We start from the raw sequence: 17,100 nt of genomic DNA, 5'->3' as shown, positions 1-17,100 counted from the left end.
TCTCTGGAGGTTCTTCCTCCTGATGCCAGACCCTCAGAGTTTGGAGGGCTATTTTTATGTGGGAACATCCCTATGTAGCCTGCTTGGGTTTAATGGGGTTTTTTTGTTTTGTTTTGTTTTGTTTTTGGTGCAGGGGCTGTTTTTAGTATGGATGACTGCCACCTCTTTTCTCAGTGTATGCCCTATCCCTTTGATAGAGGGTTTGACTGGTGTTGTGCTGACTATAGCCTGCCCTGGATATTGAGTGGGGCCTCCCCTTTGCTCTGTGGTTGTCACTGCCCTGTCAGGGGCAGGGTCTGCTCCCTAGTTGTTCACATAGAGGCCTCCAGATCTGTTTCTTAGCTGTGTTTCTGGTCTATGATGTGAGGTAGGTGGGACTGGAGCACTCCCATGGGGAGAGAAGCCACTGAGTATTCCACCTCTGGAGCTGTTCACCTGTGAGTGTGCTCTGTTGTGTCCCCTTTTGCCTATTGTGCAGGCTCACAAAGTACACTGTTGTTGTTACTGCTCTCAGTCCCAGCTTAACCGTGGGTATACCAGCTATTGCTATTGACTTTCTGCCTGATAACTATTCTTTTGAAAGATCTGTCCTCACCCACTTATCTGGAATGCCAGCTTGCTAATATGCAGATACCATATATGTGTGGATCTGTTTCTGATTTCTCTATTCTGTTCCAAAAGATCAGTTTGTCATTGCACTAGTATCACACTGTTGATGATTCACAATGTCTTGACATCAGTAAGGAGAAGACATCTTATCCACCAGCTCCCATCTGCTACCACTTTTACCACTTTGTTCTACTTTTCTGGGAGTGCCTTGGCTAAATCTGTCTTCCTCCATATAAATTTTAAGTTGACCTGCCAGTCTCAGAAACACATGCAAACACACCCAGCTGAGGTGTTGACTGAAACTGCATTGAAACTATAAATTAATAAGGGGAGAACAGATATCTTTACAATACTGATTCTCCCTATCAGCGTAAATGGTCTATCACTCCATTTTATGGAAATTTCATTTCTTTAAGTTTAGTGTTTTCGCCAGAAACATCTTACACATCTTTTTGTTAGATTTGTTCCTAGGTACTATTTCTATTGCTATTAAAAATGGTATATTCTTTAACTACTTGTTACTAATGTATAGAAATGTGATTGATGTTTATATGATTATGTGTCCATCAACCTTTTCAAATTCTCTAATTCTTATTCCTTATTTGTTGATTCTTTTGTTTTTTAATATAAACATTACCGGTAAATAATGACAGATTAGTTACTTTATTTGCAATCTTAATATTTTTAAATTATTTCTTGTACTCTTCCCATTTCTAGGGCCTTCAGAGAAATGGTGAATAAAATGATGCAAGTGGGCTTTTTGTCTTCTTTCTGATTTAAAATATTTTAAAATTATTCATTAAATATGATGCCCACCGCAATATTTTGGTAGATGCCAGGTTAAGAAAATGCCCTTCTGTTTCTAACTTGCTAAGGTTTATCAGTGAATGTTGACTTTTTAGTGCATCTCTTGTTGAAATGATCACTTTTTATTCTCAGAACAATCGTTCATTCCTTGATTAAATCAAATTTATTCATCATGTAGTATACATTTCTAGATTATATTTTCTAGTAATTATTGTAGGATTTTAGCATCCAGGTTCTTGAGAGAAGTTCAGCTGTAATTTTCCTTTTTTGTAGTTTTCTGGTGTGGTTTTTGTACAAGTTTACACTAGCTTTATGAGTTATATTACCTCTTTATTATTTTCTGGAAGTTTCTAAAGTTAGAATCATATATTTCATAAATGCTTGGTAGAAATTACTGGCAAAATAACCTGGGCCTGGCTCACTATGTGACAAAAACTTTACAGATTCAATGACTTTAGTGATTCAGAACTATTCCTATTTTTCATTTCTTTTCAGATTTTTGGGGCATGTTAAACTTTTCTTGAAAATGTATTCAATTCATATGAATTTTCAAATTTATTGGCATAAATTTATTATATATCCTCTCCATACATATTGAAAGGATAGGATTATTGCAAGGTAGTATGGCATAGCGGGAAAGAACACATACTCTGACCCCAGACTAGTTAAGTTGAATCCACATTCCCACACTTAAAATTTATGTTTGGCCAAGTTGTTTAACTTCTCTGTTCTTTAGTTTTTCCAACTATAAAATGAGACTAATAATAGTATGTTGTTCATATGATTGCTATGGTAATTCAATAACTTAATATTTGTCAAGTGTTTAGAACTGTGTATGACACTAAATTGGTGGTATGTACAAAAGAGATTTTGTAATGTACTGCAAAATTTGATGTGCAGTATTTTTATTCCCTAAATTCCAATTTTGTGTGTTATTTTGTATTCATGAGTTTTAAAATTTCAAGTATATTGGATTTGTTTTTCTTTTTGTTACTGATTTCTAATTGCTTTGTAGACTGAGAACATGACATTTATGTTACCAGCCTTTTGAAGTATCTGAAGAATTGCTTTATTGGCTTAGTGTACATGATTAAGTTGTTTAATGTCCTGTTTGAAAACAATGAATATTGTCAACTTTGAAGTACAATATTCTAAATATTTCCGTTCAACTGAGATGTTTAGTTGTGTAGTTCAAGTAGTCTATAGTCTTACTTTTTAAATTCTTCAAAAAATTATTGGGAATGATAGGATAGTTTTTCAACTCCTCTGTGTAGTTGTATCCATTTTTGCTTTTTTATTTTTTATTTATTTATTTTTTTTTTTGCGGTATGTGGGCCTCTCACTGCTGTGGCCCCTCCCGCTGAAGAGCACAGGCCCCAGACGCACAGGCTCAGCAGCCACAGCCCACGGGCCCAGCGGCTCTGCAGCACGTGGGATCCGCCCAGACTGGGGCACGAACCCGCGTCCCCTGCATCGGCAGGCAGACTCCCAACCACTGTGCCACCAGGGAAGCCCTGCTTTTCTATTTCTTGATCGAGGTTATTAGTCATATCTAGGGTTATCTTGGTAACTTATTACCAAGTTAATAACTTAATCTTATTATTATGTAGTGACCTTTATCCTGAGCCATGCTTTCTGTCTTAAATTCAATTTGATGTTACTATAGTTGTATCAGCTTTCAATCTTAGAGTCTTTAAGAACTACAATGTTTAATTGTAGCTCTTACAAATACTTGACTTTGGATTTTGCTTTATTTTATTCAGTATTAGAATTACTGATTTTTAACTGAATTTAAACCATTTACATTTATGTTAATTACAGATCTTTGGAAGATTTTTACTGCCTTATTTTTGCTTTCAGTTTGTTCTCCTTTTAAATATATATATGTATATATATATTTAATTTTTCCTTTCTTCCTCTCTTTTAGAATATTGAGTGTATTTTTTAATTCAGCTTTCCTTCTACTGTTTTGGACATTTTTTACTATATGTATATTTCTTTTGACAATTACCCTTAAATTTTAACATGTATACTTAAAGTAAAAGTCAAAGTTAGAATAATTTACTTCTACTCACTATCTCATATCATATTTAATAATTTATCTGGTAAAAAATTCAAAATTAAATTACTTTTCTATTTTATAGAAATTATGTTTCTATTTTTCTATTAAATTACTATTCTATTTTTCAAGTTTTATTTATATTTTCTCACATGTTAACCATTTTATTGTTGTTCATCATTCCTTTTTGCATTTCATACTTTATAGAATCACCTTCATTTTCCTAAAATACATCCATTCTTTAGAAATGTCACTAATGAATGTATTTTGGGAGTAAAGTCTCAGATTTTATTTAATAAAACTGTATTTTATCCATGTTATGGGATATAATTATGGCTGGATATACCAGTTCTCAGGGACAGTTCTTTTTTTCTTAGCACTTTAAAAATATTGTTTTACTTAAATGATCTGCTTTCTGTTCTACTTAATTCCTATGTAAGTGGTCCTTCCTCCCACATCCCCCTCCCTACCTTCTCACCCCTGCCACACACACACCACAGGCTGCTTTTAAGATCTTTCATCTGCTTTACTTTAGTATCACTATGATGAGCAGTTCTGGCCAAGTCTCAGCTGTTTTTCTCTCCTATGTTGCTTCTCCTCATTTTCTTTATTCTTTTCTTCTGAAACTCCAGTTATATATGTGTGTGTTTGTGTGTGTGTGTGTGTGTGTGTGTGTGTCTACTTCTACATCGTCTAAAGACCACATTTTCCATTTCTCTCTTTTGCATTCTGGTTAATTTCTTTGAGGTTGTCTTCCATTTCACCAATTCTCTCTTCAGTTGTATCTATTTTACTATTATATAAATTTAATGCACTTTTAAATTTGTTTGATTAAACATATATATATAATATATATTATAAAATGTCTCATTATTATTCAGATTTGATTGGACTTTTTTGATAGGTTCCATTCCTGTGATTTCCAATTGCTACTTTATTTATTTAAACATATAAAATGCACATATTTTATATTCTATATTTGATAATTCCAATATCTGAAATATTTGTGATCTAATTTTAATGCTTTTTTTTTCCTGATAACTGGCATGTTGGTTTGTTTCTTCATATTTGTCTGTGTGTGAGTGGCAGGGATGTGTTGTTATATGTTAGCTTGTTTTTGACAGAAATACATCATTTTTGACAGAATTCCATACTTTGATAGGATATATTACTATGTAGAAACTCAAACTGAACACGTTAAATATGTACAGTTTTGCAAATATCAATTATACTTCAATAAAGCTGTTAAGTTTTCTTCATATGCTACTGCTAGGCATCTGGGAGAGCGATAAAAACAGGTTCATTTTAAATTTCTCATTTGGAGTTTTATGGACCATACAGTGAATTTGAACCTCAAAGTCACGTAAGAGATAATATATGGTTATGAATTCTTCAGAGATATTTTTCTTTTCTGCTGTTCTTCCTCTATCCACAGCTGATGCCAAGGCATAATTTGTTTGTGCTGCTACCTCTGTGGCATGATTTTTTTAAGACAGCTCTTTCACCAAGGGTGTAGTTTTGTGGGATAAAGTATATTTTCACAAGCTCTAAGATTTTATTTCCTATCTGGTTTGAGACTGATATATGGTTTTTAGTCCCCTGGTTATCCATTAAGTTTGCAGTTATGGCCAGTGGGTACAGGGCAGGCATCAGCTTCATCATTTGCTTACAATTCCGTATGTGTGTTCCCCCCAATTTTTTACTCTCAAAGATTTCGCTTACCTCCTTGAAAGCTTAGCTGTTTTTAAGAGGATGGTTTTAATATTTTATATAGAATTCTAGGAAAATATTTTTAGAATATTTACTCCAGAATATTAATGAAACCACAGAAGAGTTTGTTTTTTATTTTGCTTTTAAAATTATATTATCTTCACACTTAATTTCTCAGGTCTATGAATTCTTAATTTCAGGTACTGCTTCTCCAAATCTGAACACACACAAAAAAACATATCTACACAAAGTCAAAAAGGTTCATAGGATTTAAGTAAGACTTTTTAATGCATCACTGGTACCTATTGGTTACTCATTTATTGAGAGAAACACGAGTTACCACTTAAACTTGACTGAACAGGCTTTAATTACTAACACTACTTTCTGTAACCAGGACATTCTTTCTGTCTACAATTTTTATTCATTTGTGTATTTGCATAATTATCAAACACCAAATCCAGTGTGAAGGTGTTGTGCATAAAAACTTTCTATGTCATCTGTATCCAGAAGCTTTACCAAAATCCAGTAATGAAATCTAGCTAGATTACATACAAAGCAAGTGAGATGATGTTTGAGTGGGAAGAGATTAATGGCCAACAAATCAATGAATAAATGTTGAGGAAACATATTAATTATGTAGTATTCTCCAAAAATAAACGCTGAAGATATAGTGAGAAATTTACATCATAATCAGGGAGACAGAAGAGTAAACCTTTAATTACAGTATAGCATAATGAGTTTTATAATAGAAATGGGTAGAATGCTTTAGGACCACTAGCGAAGAAGATTTACTTAGTTTCAAGGGAGGCTTTCTAGAAGAGTTAACACAAGCTGACTGAGACCTAAAAGATAAGTTAAAAGAGGGCATAGGGGGCTTCCCTGGTGGTGCAGTGGTTGAGAGTCTGCCTGCCGATGCAGGGGACACGGGTTTGTGCCCCGGTCCAGGAAGATCCCACATGCCACGGAGCGGCTAGGCCCGTGAGCCGTGGCTGCTGAGCCTGCGCGTCCGGAGCCTGTGCTCCGCAACCGGAGAGGCCACAATAGTGAGAGGCCCACGTACCGCCAAAAAAAAAAAAAAAAAAGAGGGCATAGGGTGCTCCAGACAGAGGAAATGACAAAAACAAGGGCCCAGAGGCATGGAAAAGATGATACATTTAGGAAATAAGTTATTTTGCGCCTCTGATCCATAGAATACACATGGAAGACTAGCCAGAGAAGACACTAGAGAGGTAGATAAGAACATCAGATTGTATGGTATATTTTATGCTTTGCAAAGAAATTTAGACTTCATTGTCGAGAGTCTCTGGAGGCTTTTAAACAAGACTGTGACAACAGAGAATAAAGAACTATTAGAGGATATTATCATTTTACAAGTTGTTGGGGAAGGATGCAAACTAATTATTTTCTTTTTCTGGTAAATAGGACCTAGGGCTCCTGCCACAGTCCAGGGTATTTTCCCTTCTTCTGTTTTCTCAAATACGTAAGTATCTAAGAAAATTAATATATAATGATAAATTAATATTCTAATAAGTACGTGGGTCATATTAAAAAGCAAATAATTACGTGGATCCTCCATTCTTATACTTCTACTTAGATTTAGTGAAACTTTGTCTTTTGCAAATTCTCCTCACTAAGCTTAAATTTTAAAGTAGACAAAGTTAATGTTCTTCCTTTTCCTTATTTCCTTACCCCACTGTGGTTCTACACTTACCCTATATTCAGAGTCTTCATGCCACTTTCAAGTATATCCAACCATGTCTTCTCCTCTTCAGGTAGCTTTCCAGGATCTGGACTTGTCTCTTTGCCTTTCTCCCCTTTGAAACATTTACCATTCCTTAAACCTTTTGAGATTACTGGTTTCCTAAGGACAGGTTAGTTTAGATTAGTTTTACTTTTAAAAATTTTAATTAGTCATTCCTAACCTAAAGTGTATTTGCCATATAATCCAAAATAATAATCTCTAATGATGGAACTTGCAAGTCTCTGGAGAAGAAATTTGGGGAGCCTGAGGGATTTTTATTCCTCAAACTGGTGGCAGCCTGTTTCTGTTGGTGTCTATATATGGCTTTCTCAACTTTAGAGACTATAATTTTAGACCCAACACTGTTGCCTTTTTTAAAAAAATCAATAACTCAACTGAGGTCCAGGAAAGACTTTACAAACACCAAATTTCTATGAAAATGGTTGGATAGAGTTAAGTGGTATATGATGGTAAATGCTGTTGACATATTCAGACCAAGCTTTCTTGGAGGAAGGATCTTGACTTTAGGACTGATGAACATCAGTTTAACTGACTTACTGAGAGTTCATAGGATACACAGCACTATAATAGATGCAGAAAGAAGGAAACTGGACTAGTCCAGTTTAAATAAATAGAACAAGGTGGAAGAATGGTGATCATTTGTACAAAATGGCCATTTTTATTTTAGTTATTTAATAAATGTTTATTAAATATAAATACCTGCCTCTTTATAGAAGTGGTTAGAGGAAGATCATAATAAAGTCTTGAGTGCTGCCTCTTTATTCTCCACCCAACATTATAGAACTACAGAGTCATTTGGATCTTCCATAGCAAATACTTTGGATACTTTTTCATTAAAAATCTTAGCTCAGTAAGATGAGTAACTCTGTGTATTACCTGGAGATTCTTCACCACGCCCTCCCAAATTGACAGGGAAAAATACTTTTAGTTGCAGCCAGCCAGCCTAACATCCTGTCAGAATACAAACAAAATACAGCTAACAATACTTTCTGGTCTGACTCTGCCCATCATACACATTCACATTCTTCTCATTCTGATTTAATTCCAGATTTCGTAAAACTTTACTGTGGAATCATTACATGTACTCTATCATCCACCCTATCTCTCCCTCCCTTTCATCTATTGATTAGTTCTGTTTTTTCTAATGTTAATACAAAAGACAGAAACATTTGTAAAATAGACATGGAAATTCAAGACCAAGAGAATGAAGACAAAGCAAGTATGATAGCAGTGAGTATAAACAGTTTCAACAATTACGCATTACACTTACATAATGAATATATTTATATTATTGGGATGGAAGATGTAGGAAGTAACAGTGATGAAGACAGTAAGTCTGCCTGCTACTTGCATACTGTGGTCAGAAATTTATAGTTTACTCATTGGGCAATACTCTGATGTTTTGGAAGGGGAATGATATGGTCAAATTAGCATACATGATGGATAACTCCAACAGAAATATATAAGAAAAATTGATGGCAAGAAACTAGGAACCAGTTGTATAAGTCCATTAGTGGCCTGCACAAAGGCTTCATTTTGTGTTAGAGTGAGTAGGCCCAAATCCAAACGATTTTAAATGGGAATTTATTTATGTTCAAAGCATAATGCTAGATACTGGGCAGATACCACAAGGAAGAAACCTATGCCACTGTGATTGTGAGCTGTTCTTTTTCAAAGATACCCTGTTGGTGAGAAAGAGGATGGAAATAGGACAAGTTAAAACACCACAAAGCTCACTGTTCTTACCTAGATCATCTATTTTTCTTGAGTAAACTCTCTCTGGAATGCTGAAAGCCTTTGGTTAATTTTCAGAGTTCTGAAAACTGAAAAAAATTGACTATGAAAACCATTTACTATAAAATAATGAAAAAAATTTGTTAGTTTACCTATTGCTTTTAAGAAGGAGTAAATTTTCAGAGCTCTTTACTCTGCCATTTTCACTGATGTCAACCTTTATCTGGTTATCACAGTTGTTTTTTAGTGGTCTTCTTTGAAGTTTTCTCAGTTATTTGATTATTTTTATTCTTAGTTCTTTTCTCTTTGTTTGGATATTTCTGCATGCCTTTGAGGAAGAAAGTCTGTTGGAGTCAGGTACAGGTATCAGTTAATACAGTGGACTCCTTGAGTTCCATTTGGTGCCTACAGTATAATGTGACGAGAATGGAAAAATGAATCTGGGAGAATTAGGTTGCAGAATATCAAAAAAAAAAAAAAACCTGTGCTTAGGTTGACCTAAGAAAACAGATCCTGAAAAAATAAAGGAGGCCAAAAGATAAAACATGTCACTGACATTACCTTTCAAGCTCCAGGTTCCATATTGCAAAAAGTACTAGTCTGAGTATGGACTCTTGCTACAAAGCCCATGTCTGAGCTGAAACCAGGGGGGTTTTCATTTTCTGCCAAGATATAGGATATAATTCTCTGTCTTGCTCTTTCTCGTAACTGAATTTTAGGCTTTGGGAAATTTTTTATTTTATTTAATTTGTTTATTAAAATTTTTTTTTATATTGGAGTATAGTGGATTTACAGTGTTAGTTTCAGGTGTACAGCAAAGTGATTCAGTTATACATATACATATATCTGTTCTTTTTCAGATTTTTTTCCCATATAGGTTAATATAGAATATTGAGTTGAGTTCCCTGTCCTATACAGTAGGTCCTGTTAAGTATCTATTTTATATATAGTACTGTGTATATATTAATCCCAAACTCTGAATTTATCCCTCCCACCCCATTTCCCCTTTGGTAACCAGAAGTTTGTTTTCAAAGTCTGTGAGTCTGTTTCTGTTCTGTAAATAAGTTCATTTCTATCATTTTTTAGACTCCACATATAAGTGATATCCTATGATATTTGTCTTTGTCTGACTTCACTTGGTATGATAATCTCTAGGTTGATCCATGTTGTGGCATTATTTCATTCTTTTTTGTGGCCGAGTAATATCCCATTGTATATATGTACCACATCTTTATCCATTCCTCTGTCAGTGGACATTTAGGTTGCTTCTATGTCTTGGCTACTGTAAATAGTGCTGCAGTGAACATTGGGGTGCATGTATCTTTTTGAAGTATGGTTTTCTCTGGATACATGTCCAGGAGTGGGATTGCTAGATCATATGGTTGTTGTATTCTTAGTTTTTTAAGGAACCTCCATTGTTCTCCATAGTGGTTATACCAGTTTATATTCCCACCAACAGTGTAGGAGGGTTCCCTTTTTTCCACACCCTCTCCAGCATTTATTGTTTGTAGACATTTTTCTTTGGCTGCGCTGCATAGCTTGTGGGATTCTAGTTCCCCAACCAGGGATCAAACCGAGGTGCCCTGCAGTGGAACCGCAAACTCCTAACCACTGGAAAGCGAGGGAATTCCCTGTTTGTAGACTTTTTGATGATGGCCATTCTGACCAGTATAGGTGATACTGGATTGTAGTTTTGATTTGCATTTCTCTAATAATTAGCAAAAATGTTGAACATCTTTTCACGTGCCTCTTGGCCATCTGTATGTCTTCTTTGGAGAAACGTCTGTTTAGATCTTCTGCCCATTTTTTCATCGGGTTATTTGTTTTTTTAATATTGAACTGCATGAGCTGTTTATATATTTTGGAGATTAATCCTTTGTCCGTTGATTCATTTGCAAATAATTTCTCCCAGTCTGAGGGCTGTCTTTTCGTGTTGTTTATAGTTTCCTTTGCTTTGCAAAAGCTTTTAAGATGCATTAGGTCCCATTTGTTTATTTTTGTTTCCATTACTCTAGGAGGTGAGTCAAAAAAGATCTTGCTGTGATTTATCAAAGAGTGTTCTTTCTATGTTTTACTCTAAGAGTTTTATAATGTCCCATCTTACATTTAGGTCTTTAATCCATTTTGAGTTTATTTTTGTGAATGTTGTTAGGGAGTTTTCTAATTTTATTCTTTTACATGTAGCTGTCCAGTTTTACCAGCACCACTTATTGAAGAGACTTTCTTTTCCATGTATATCCTTGCCTCCTTTGTCATAGATTAGGTGACCATAGATACATGGGTTTATCTGTGGGCTTTCTATCCTGTTCCATTGATCTATATTTCTGTTTTTGTGCCAGTACCATTCTGTTTTGATTACTGTAGCTTTGTAGTATTGTCTGAAGTCAGGAAGTCTGATTCCTTCAGCTCCATTTTTTTCCCTCAAGACTGCTTTGGCTGTTTAGGGTCTTTTATGTCTCCACACAAATTTTAAGGTTTTTTGTTCTAGTTCTGTAAAAAATGCCATTGGTACTTTGACAGGGATTGCATTGAATCTGTAGCTTGCTTTTTGTAGTATAGTCATTTTCACAATATTCTTCTAATCCAAGAACATGGTATATATCTCACCATCTGTGTCATCTTTGATTTCTTTCCTCAGTGTCTTATAGTTTTCTGAGTACAGGTCATTTACCTCCTTAGGTAGGTTTATTCCTAGGTATTTTATTATTTTTGTTGCAATGGTGAATGGGATTGCTTCCTTAATTTATTTTTCTGATCTTTTGTTGTTAGTGTATAGGAATGCAAGAGATTTCTGTGCATTAATTTTGTATCCTGAAACTTTACCATATTCATTGATTAGCTCTAGTAGTTTTCTGGTGGCATCTTTAGGATTATCTATGTATAGTATCATGTCATCTGCAAAGAGTGACAGTTTTACTACTTCTTTTCCAATTTGTATTCCTTTTATTTCTTTTTCTTCTCTGATTGCCATGGCTAGGACTTCCAAAACTATGTTGAATAATAGTGGCGAGAGTGGACATCCTTGTCTTGTTCCTGACCTTAGAGGGAATGCTGTCAGCTTTTCACCATTGAGAATGATGTTTGCTGTGGGTTTGTCATATATGGCCTTTATTATGTTGAGGTAGGTTCCCTCTATGCCCACTATATGGAGAGTTTTTATCATAAATGGGTGTTGAGTTTTTCAGAAGCTTTTTCTGCATCTATTGAGATGATCATATGGTTTTTATTCTTCAATTTTTAATATGGCGTATTACATTGTTTTGCATGTATTGAAGAATCCTTGCATCCCTGGGATAAATTCAACTTGATCATGGTGTATGATCCTTTTAATGTGTTGTTGGATTCTGTTTGCTAGTATTTTGTTGAATATTTTTGCATCTATATTCATCAGTGATATTGGTCTGTAATTTTCTTTTTTTGTGATATCTTTGTCTGCTTTTCATATGAGGGTGATGGTGGCCTTGTAGAATGAGTTTGGGAATTTTCTTTCCTCCACAGTTTTCTGGAAGAGTTTGAGAAGGATTTGTTTTAGCTCTTCTCTAAATGTTTGATAGAATTGGCCTGTGAAGCCATCTGGTCCTGGGCTTTTGTTTGTTGGAAGATTTTTAATCACAGTTTCAATTTCATGACTTGTGATTGGTCTGTTCATATTTTCTATTTCTTCCTGGTTCAGTCTTGGAAGGTTATACCTTTCTAAGAGTTTGTCCATTTCTTCCAGGTTGTCCATTTTGTTGGCATAGAGTGGCTTGTAATAGTCTCTTATGATGCTTCCTATTTCTGCAATATCTGTTGTAACTTGTCCTTTTTCATTTCTAATTTTATTGATTTGAGTTCTCTCCCTCTTTTACTTGATGAGTTTGGCTAAAGGTTCACCAATTTTGTTTATCTTCTCAAAGGACCAACTTTTAGTTTTATTGATCTTACTACTGTTTTCTTTTTCTCTATTTCATTTATTTCTGTTCTGATCTTTATGAATTCTTTCCTTCTATGAACTTTGGGTTTTCTTTGTTCTTTTTTCTCTACTTTCAATAGGTGTAAGGTTAGATTGTTTATTTGAGACTTTTGTTTCTTGAGATAGGATTGTATTGCTATAAACTTCCTTCTCAGAACTGCTTTTGCTGCATTCCATAGGTTTTGGATCATCATGTTTTCGTTGTTATTTTCTCTAGGTATTTTTTGATTTCTTCAGTGATCTCTTGGTTATTTAGTAACGTATTGTTTATCCTCCATGTGTTTGTGTTTTTTACATTTTTTTCCCTGTAAAAGATTTCTAATCTCATAGTGTTGTGGTTGGAAAAGGTGCTTGATATGGTTTCAATTTTCTTAAATTTACCGAGGCTTGATTTGTGACCCAAAATGTGATCTATCCTGGAGAATGTTCTGTGTGCACTTGAGCAGAAAGTGTTATCTGCTGGTTTTGGATGGAATGTCCTATAAATATCAATTCAATCTATCTGGTCTAGTGTGTCATTTAAAGCTTGTGTATCCTTATTAATTCTCTGGATGATCTGTCCATTGGTGTAAGTGAGGTGTCAAAGTCCCTCACTATTATTGTGTTACTGTCGATTTCCTCTTTTATAGCTGTTAGCATTTGCCTTATGTATTGAGGTGATCCTATGTTGGGTGCATATATATTTATAATTGTTATATTTTCTTGGATTGATCCCTTAATCATTATGTAGTGTCCTTCCTTGTATCTTGTAACATTCTTTATTTTGAAGTCTATTTTACCTGCTTTCTTTTGATTTACACTTGCATGGAATATCTTTTTCCATCCCCTTATTTTCAGTTTGTATGTGTCCCTAGGTCTGAAGTGGGTCTCTTGTAAACAGCATATATATGGGTCTTGTTTTTGTATCCATTCAGTGAGCCTGTGTCTTTTGTTTGGAGCATTTAATCCATTCACTTTTAAGGTAATTATTGATATGTATGTTCCTATTACCATTTTCTTAATTGTTTTGGGTTTGTTTTTTTAGGTCCTTTTCTTCTCTTATGTTTCCCACTTAGAGAAGTTCCTTTAGCATTTGTTGTAGAGCTGGTTTGGTGCTGCTGAATTTTCTTAGCTTTTGCTTGTCTGTAAAGCTTTTGATTTCTCTTTTGAATCTGAATGAGATCCTTGCCGGGTAGAGTAATCTTGGTTTAGGTTCTTCCCTTTCATCACTTTAAATATATCATGCCATGCCCTTCTGGCTTGTAGAGTTTCTGCTGAGAAATCAGCTGTTAACCTTATGGGAGTTCCCTTGTATCTTATTTGTCATTTTTCCTTTGTTGCTTTTAATAGTTTTTGTCTTTAATTTTTGTCAGTTTGATCAATATGTTTCTTGATGTGTTTCTCCTTGGGTTTATCCTGCCTGATACTCTCTGCACTTCCTGGACTTGGGTGGCTATTTTCTTTCCCATGTTAGGGAAATTTTCAACTTTAATCTCTTCAAATGTCTTCTCTGGTCCTTTCTCTCTCTCTTCTCCTTCTGGGACCCCTATAATGTGAATGTTGTTGCATTTAATGTTGTCCCAGAGGTCTCTTAGGCTATCTTCATTTCTTTTCATTCTTTTTCCTTTATTCTGTTCTGTGGCAGTGAATTACACCATTCTGTCTTCCAGGTAATATCTGTTCTTCTGCCTCAGTTATTCTGCTATTCATTCATTCTAGTGTATTTTTCAATTATTGTATTGTTCATCTCTGTTTGTTCTTTAATTCTTCTAGGTGTTTGTTCTTTCATTCTTCTAGGTCTTCATTAAACATTTCTTGCATCTTCTGGATCTTTGCCTCCATTCTTTTTCTGAGGTCCTGGATCATCTTCACTATTGTTATTCTGAATTCTTTTTCTGAAAGGTTGCCTATCTCCACTTCATTTAGTTGTTTTTCTGGGGGTTTATCTTTTTCCTTCATCTAGTACATAGTCCTCTGCCTTTTCATTTTGTCTGTCTTTCTGTGAATGTGGTTTTCGTTCCACAGGCTGCAGGATTGTAGTTCTTCTTGCTTCTGCTCTCTGCCCTCTGGTGGATAAGAGGCTTGTGCAAGCTTCCTGATGGGAGGGACTGGTGGTGGGTAGAGCTGGGTGTTGCTCTGTAGAGAAGAGCTCAGTAGAACTTTAATCAGCTTGTCTGCTGATGGGTGGGGCTGGCTTCCCTCCCTGTTGGTTGTTTGGCCTAAGGTGACCCAGCTCTCGAGTCTACCTGGCTCTTTGGTGGGGCTCATGGCGGACTCTGGAAGGGCTCACACCAAGGAGTAGTTCCCAGAACTTCTGCTGCCAGTGTCCTTGTCCCTGTGGTGAGCCACAGCCACCCCCGCCCCCACCTCTACAGGAGACCCTCCAACACTAGCATGTTGGTCTGGTTCAGTCTCCTATGGGGTCACTGCTCCTTTACCTGGGTCCTGATGTACACACTACTTTGTGTGTGCCCTCCAAGAGTGGAGTCTCTGTTTCCCCAAATCCTGTTGAAGTCCTGCAATCAAATCCCACTAGCCTTCAAAGTCTGATTCTCTGGGAATTCCTCCTCCTGTTGCCAGACCCCCAGGTTGGGAAGCCTGCTATGGGGCTCAGAACCTTCACTCCAGTTGGTGGACTTCTGTGGTTTAAGTGTTCTCCAGTTTGTGAGTCACCCACCCAGCAGTATGGGATTTGATTTTATTGTGATTGTGCAACTCCTACCATCTCATTGCAGCTTCTCCTTTGTCTTTCGATGTGGGGTATCTTTTTTGGTGAGTTCTAGTGTCTTGTTGATGATTGTTCAGCAGTTAGTTGTGATTCTGGTGCTCTCGCAAGAGGGAGTTGAGAGCACATCCTTCCACTCCGCCATCTTGAACCAATCTCCAATATCTGTCTCTAGGTATTTTTTGATTTCCTCTTTGATTTCTTCAGTGATCCCTTGGTCCTTTAGTAACATATTTTTTAGCCTCTACTTGCTTGTGGCTTTTATAATTTTTTTTTCTTGTAGTCAATTTCTAATCTCATATAGTTATAGTTGGAAAAGATGCTTGATATGGTTTCAATTTTCTTAAATTTAGCAAGGCTCACTTTGTGGCCCCACATATTGCCTATCCTGCAGAATGTTCCATATGCACTTAAGAAGAATGTGTATTCTGCTGCTTTTGGATGGAATGTCCTATAAATATCAATTAAGTCTATCTGGTTTAATGTGTCATTTAAAGCCTGTGTTTCCTTATTGATTTTCTCTCTGGATGAACTGTCCATTGATGAAAGTGGAGTGTGAAAGTCCCCCACTGTTATTGTGTTACTTATGATTTCTGTTTTCTGAAGTTGGCTATTGCTTTAATTCTGATTTTAAACATCTGAATACTGCCCAGCTAAGAAATTCCACTTCTAAGAATTTATTATAAAAAAATAATGAGAGATGTGCAGAAATGCATATATAAAGGTGTTCATCGAAACATTTGTGTTAATAAAGATTAGGCAAAAGCATAAATGCCCAATAATAAAGAATTGGTTAAATACTTTGATATAGTCATTTTATGGAAAGTGCTTTGGTTATTAAATATGGCTGTATTTTTATCTCTCTATATACCTGTATTTTCTCATTTTTATCTACCACAAATATTTTGTAGATATATAACTTAATTGAAAAGTTTTAAAATCTGCCCAGCTCAATGCTTTGTCCAAAATTATGTTCCTTACTTGTTTTTATTATGCTTTTTTCCCAATTTGACGTTATAACTGAATAGCCAAAGTTCAGTATATGTAGACTCTAAGTTTTAATTTTTCAACTTTAGCCTTTACATCTTCTGGTTTTATGTAGTTTAGCTTAACTTCAGCACCTGACACTGAGCTGCTATAGAACAGCACACAAGCCAATGGAAAGCTGTCATTTTCATTTTGAACACTGTCTGTCTCCTGCAAGCTCATATCTGAGGCCTGTACATTCTAATTAAGTATCAAGAAGGACAAGCACAACCATAAACTCAAATAACTAGGAAATATTTGAAGATGTAATCAGTTGAAACATTCCTTTTTTCATCTAGACCTGACTGCATCCTAACTCAGAGTAGGAATTTTGGCATGGTTTTGCCAGGGTTGCAGCCTGTTGGCCTAAAAGCCAGAATGAATAGTATCTTTAGTATTTATAGCTCAAAAATTGTCTCTTTGAAAGGAAGACAAAGAGGTGCCTGATTACATCATAGCTATGTGTGCCTGTGTATGCACCTGTGTGCCCACAAGTGTGTGTGCATGTGTCTGAGAGAGGAGGGATGGGGGAGGGGACGAAATGGAGGAGAGGGAGAGGAGAGAGAAAGTGAGTGGGATTGTGTAAAGGGTTTCTGTTATCTTTGGCACTAGGTTAATTTGCCCTTTTAAAGTTCTTATAGACTCCAATCATTCTTCCTAGTAGATGTTCTACTTGTAATTAATTGATTAGTTGTTCAATGTCTGACTCTCTTTCTAGCAGGTAAAAAACATGAGGG

General features: G+C 35.6%; 1 protein-coding gene across 1 annotated transcript in view; it reads left to right on the top strand.

Moving 5' to 3' along the window:
• Positions 1-17,100, top strand: part of FSIP2 (fibrous sheath interacting protein 2) — a 115,142-nt gene that overhangs the window by 41,708 nt on the left and 56,334 nt on the right. The window contains exon 12 of the mRNA XM_024766856.1: positions 6,608-6,665. Within this exon, the coding sequence (XP_024622624.1) occupies positions 6,608-6,665 (58 nt within the window). The remainder of the gene's footprint in view (positions 1-6,607; positions 6,666-17,100) is intronic.

Source organism: Neophocaena asiaeorientalis, unplaced genomic scaffold (genome assembly GCF_003031525.2).
Source record: "Neophocaena asiaeorientalis asiaeorientalis breed wild unplaced genomic scaffold, Neophocaena_asiaeorientalis_V1.1 scaffold113, whole genome shotgun sequence".
Lineage (NCBI taxonomy): Eukaryota > Metazoa > Chordata > Mammalia > Artiodactyla > Phocoenidae > Neophocaena > Neophocaena asiaeorientalis.
This window is presented reverse-complemented; position numbering and strand designations above follow the sequence as displayed.